Genomic DNA, 4810 nt, shown 5'->3' with positions numbered 1-4810 from the left:
TTTTTTTTTTTTTTTGACCAAAGAATTTCCACGAAAGGAAATTTAGATTTTAACGCGAGGAGTTTTAACCGTGGTCGATGGTCGACATTTTCGAGAGTTGTGGAAGAACGCACCACTTCACGTGGCCGCGAACGCCGCGCATGTGAAGGGGTTGTCTCGTTCAACCCTCAACTCGAACTCTATACGTTCGTGTCACGTGTACCCCGCGAAACACCGGTCATCCCCTCTTCACAGGTTGTCGAAGGTGCATCCACCTTTTCTTCTTATTATTGTTATTGGATCGCCGATTTTTGGTCAGAATTTTTCGATTGTATCGAGATAATTAATTTTTTTTTTTTTTTTGCGAAATACTTGAAACAAAATCGATACACGCTAGAAATATTCGATGAAAGTGAAATTCACATTTTCCTTTTTTAGTCGCCATTTCTCAGAAATTTATTTTGATCTAAACGTGTTCCAGCTGTGAAATTTTGCGGCATTAATAATGCGTATAAAGGTAACGTTTATGCAAATCCTCACTGCGGATTCTAGGGCAAAGTACAAAATTGTAATAATGTATGAGCTTGTAACTAGTTTTTAATGGCCTGTATCAACCTTGAATTGATTATATTTAAAGATCATCGCGATAACGTGGTGCAGAAAATAGTTAATATACTTGCTTACTTAATACACCGACTGAATTAATTCACAAAAATCTTTTCACACAGTTTGAAACGATAATTTCTTACAATTCTAATTTCTTGAAATTTTTTTTTACAATTTAATATCACGATCGTGAATCACCTTCTCTTCGTGAACCAATCCTTGGAACTATATCATTTACCTTGAACTTTCTTCACTGTTATCACTGCTCCCAATTATTCTTATTAATTCTTTTCTTTCGGATCAGATAGATATCGCACCTTCGCTATCAAAGGTCACGCAAAATATATTCTCTTCGTTCTTTTTATTTTATTTTTTTTTTTTTAAATAATTCATTCCTTAAAAAATTGCGTAGATGAAATTATAAGATTTCCGGAAGGTCGTACGAAAAAATTGCAAGTTATCGATGTAATACCGAATAGCAGTGTAACGTCGATGAGTCAGGGCTCGAGAAGTCAGGGCCTCGGTATTATACGCTACGCACTCCCTAATAAGGAGGGGTTCTTTAACGCGGGGGTCGCGTGATTTGTTTTCCACGGGGAGCAAATTTCGACGATACACATCTCAAGAGTTCGATTTCTTTACTCTAATCGTCCAGACGAGATAACTTGTCTGTGATTAAAACTACTGTCAGAGTTTCATGTCGTAAATAATCCTGATATTATTTAATTACGCTTTGGACGTTGAACGATTTATAACGATTTTTTATTTTTTTCTTGATTGATTTAACGAATTAATAAAATTCTACTTTCCATATAATGTTATAACATGTGCTCATAAAATCATTCGAAAATCTTTATACGATTAAATTAATTTATATAATTTAAATGTAATTAAATATTAAAATAACAATTTGGAAAAAATTTAACGAAAGGATAAAGACGTTTGAGAGAGAACTGTTATCGATATTATCGAGGTTGCGATAAAGGATCGGTGCATGCAAATTAGAATAAATACATCGCTACACGATGTAGTAATAGCGTGAAACAAGATCGGCACAAGCAGCTAAATATAACTCCAGGATAAGTAACGATTACTTGTCATTTGCAGGAATACGTGGCGTAAAAAATTATAAACATGGCATACGCGATAGTTAAAAGTTGGTAACAGAGGAAATTGATGCGAGATAATTTTTACGAGGGGAATCAAGGATGCATTATCAATTGTAAGATTCGTTAACGAAAGTTTTAATTTTTCCTTTTTTTTTTTTTTTTTTTTTCGTTTATTTATTTGGAATCCCATTTATCTGGAAATACGATCAATTAAGGACCGCTGCTACGCCACCGATTTTAATGGAAACGCCAGTGCTAGGCTGTTCCGTTGGTCGGTGTGGACTCGTGAAGGGTTGAAAAGCAGAGGCAGAAGGGAACCGACTGACCAGTCGCTTATATACCCGATCGAGATTAGCATAAGGTTGCACGCGAAGCTGACGTTCAGGAATAGGATAAGGGAGTTAAGGTGGCCGTTTCCTCGGCTACCTCACCTCTCAACCTACAACCGATTTCTGTGCGTACGACTTCTGCCTCGCTCATTTTCCGTCCCGTAAAACGTATGCGACAACCTCTATTTATGAAACTTCCTGTTTCAAGTGCGAACGAAACGTGGACAGTTATGTAAATATGTTATTACAAAATTTACCAATTAATCTCTTCTTCATTATATATACAATTTTATCTCTAATTTTTCTTTTTCTTACAATTTATTCAACAAAGTTTTCCTTTAATCGAAATCCATTGATTCAAAATGTTGATTTAGATATCGATCGAAAAAGACGCGTCTTTCACGATTTTTCGTCCATCTTTTATTCCAATTCCCTCACGATTGATAAGACGATAAGGCGTGGTTGAAGTCAAGAAATGTCTCGTATTAAACGCGATAGAAGTTAAGGGTGAAAGGGATCGAGAAGTGTGACTGACCCATCGAGGTCACCGGTACCAACAAGCTTCATTTGCATTCGAACAATGGATACTTCTTTTAGTGGTATTTCGTGCCGCGATACCATCGTTACGAGCCACCACCATAACCTTCTCGCGGATAACGATCTCTCGCCGTTGAAAAAAAAAGAAAAGAGAAAAAAACAATTTCGCTGAAAATATATTATGATCGATCGTAAAACCATAAACTAAACTAAACCTTTGCCATGAGTTACTACGAAGGGATCATCGTTTTGATCATCGGCTTGGACTTCGTGCAAGTGCCATCGCGCTTTAATATTATGCGACCCAGTTTTGGATACGTATACACTAGCAAGATTGTTCCGGGGGGAGGGTTGGCTTCATTTTGCATGCCCGGTTTTCACGTTCTAATTTATAAGGGCTCGATATGAGATAGCAGTTTTTACGTATAGCAATTTAAGCACAGGCGATATTATTAAAATGAAAATTATTTTGGAACAATTGGAACGGGGAATTGCAAAGTTGTATAAATTACGAAAATTGGAATCGTTTATTTTAAAAATATTGTCACTATCTCTTTAAGATTCGTGCTTTAAACTCAATTCTTGGAGAAAATATATTTTAGAATGATTTAATAAATGTTAAACAATAATGACAGAATATCCAATTGATTAAATCTGTAATTAATCATTTCTTGCTGTAAGAACGTTAGATAATAGTAGACATATTCTTTGTGAAACCGGTAGATGGTAGCACCATACTGGTGAATAAAACATTTTTTTATTATTAAACAAACGTTACGTATTGAACGTGACACAAATAAAAATTAGATTCTTAGTATTAGTTAATTGTAAATTGCAAAGGATAAAATTAAAAGTATTATTGAATTAATTATTTTATTTCTTAAAAAAAAAAAAAAGTATGAAGGTGTACAAATGTATTTAAAGTATTGATGTGCAGAGATCATTAAATTTCTAAATTTAAACCGATGAGTCATGATTGTGTACTTGCGAATTAAGTTCATTAAAGATAAACGCTTGTACTTGTTACCATAGGCACGAGGCAAAAGATCGGTAAATAAAAAGATAATATAATCGTTACTTTTTTTTTTAAATTATTATAAAATAAATATATTAAATATACTTATTACTGCGCTTGTACGAACTTGTTGTACGAACTATTTACACAAAATTATTTTAACTTTACACTCTCTTAACGAAAATTATATAAATATTATCGTATAAATAAACATCTCTTATCTAATATAAAATGATGATCGTTGTTCAATTACAGCTCTGTCGTTTCTATTTTTTTGCCAAGAGGATTGACGATATTATTTTGCATTCTATATATTGGTGAACTTCGATGGAAGTCATTTGGTATATCTGGAATACTTTCCGCGCTATAAAATCAAAATTGATTTTCTATTATATCTAACGCATCCAGAAAATCTATTCCATGAACCAATTAATCAAGTTACCTCGAAATGGAAGACACTCTTGGCTCGATATAATACGGTTTATCATCGTTTCTTTGGTTTGCGTTAGCTTCGTTCATTATCTCTTCGTTGTTCAGCGCATTTTCGTCCAAAGAGTCTCTTTCGGACATATGACTGATCGATTCGTCACTTTTAAACCATTCGTTCTCGTAAGCATGCATCCATATGGGATTGGAACCTTCCACGCTGTGCTTGTTCGTGTTCGGTACGCGGCCGGGTCCTCTGATAAATTCCGCGTCCGAGGTTCCTTAAACAAAAGCGAATAATTTTCATAAATTTTCATAAATTTATCACTTGTATTTCGAGTTATTACAATTCGATGATAAATTTAATCGATATGATATTTACCAAACGGGGTGGCGTTAGCTGCTTTCAATTGCCTTCGAAACGAGGCCCTCTGCGAGAGACAGAGGGCTATGCAGAGAATTAGCAGAGCACCCAGAAACAAGGTCAAAGTCAAAAGCCAAAAAGTGGTTCCCGCTTGCTCGTACTGAACAATAGGTTGATACTGGGCCGCTTGCGTGTCCAGAACATTGAATTCCTTGAACAGACCGTCGAGCTTCTCTATATTTCTGTCCACCAATTCGAGAACCTCCGACACTTCGAGAATGGAATTGTCTCGACGATTTACAAGGTGCATGTACAAGTCGGTCTTTGTTCGATCGACAGAGCCATCGTGATTCTCGTGAATCTTGTATTCGTCGATGTTGACTATAGCCCCGGTCACGTTCCCCAATATTCTGAAAATTTATAATTGTCAAAACTATGAAAAGTT

The 4810-nt window shown here is 35.3% G+C and overlaps 1 protein-coding gene across 1 annotated transcript in view; it reads right to left on the bottom strand.

Moving 5' to 3' along the window:
• Positions 1–3457: 3457 nt before the first annotated feature.
• LOC102679992 (cadherin-23) overlaps positions 3458–4810 on the bottom strand; it is a 20559-nt gene continuing 19206 nt past the window's right edge. The window contains 3 exon segments of the mRNA XM_031509940.1: positions 3458–3939; positions 4018–4282; positions 4384–4775. Of these exon segments, the coding sequence (XP_031365800.1) occupies positions 3825–3939; positions 4018–4282; positions 4384–4775 (772 nt within the window). The 3' untranslated portion in view covers positions 3458–3824.

This window comes from Apis dorsata, unplaced genomic scaffold, assembly GCF_000469605.1.
Source record: "Apis dorsata unplaced genomic scaffold, Apis dorsata 1.3 scaffold_194, whole genome shotgun sequence".
Classification (NCBI taxonomy): domain Eukaryota; kingdom Metazoa; phylum Arthropoda; class Insecta; order Hymenoptera; family Apidae; genus Apis; species Apis dorsata.
The sequence above is the reverse complement of the archived record's forward strand: the minus strand, read 5'-3'. Positions and strand labels throughout refer to the sequence as shown.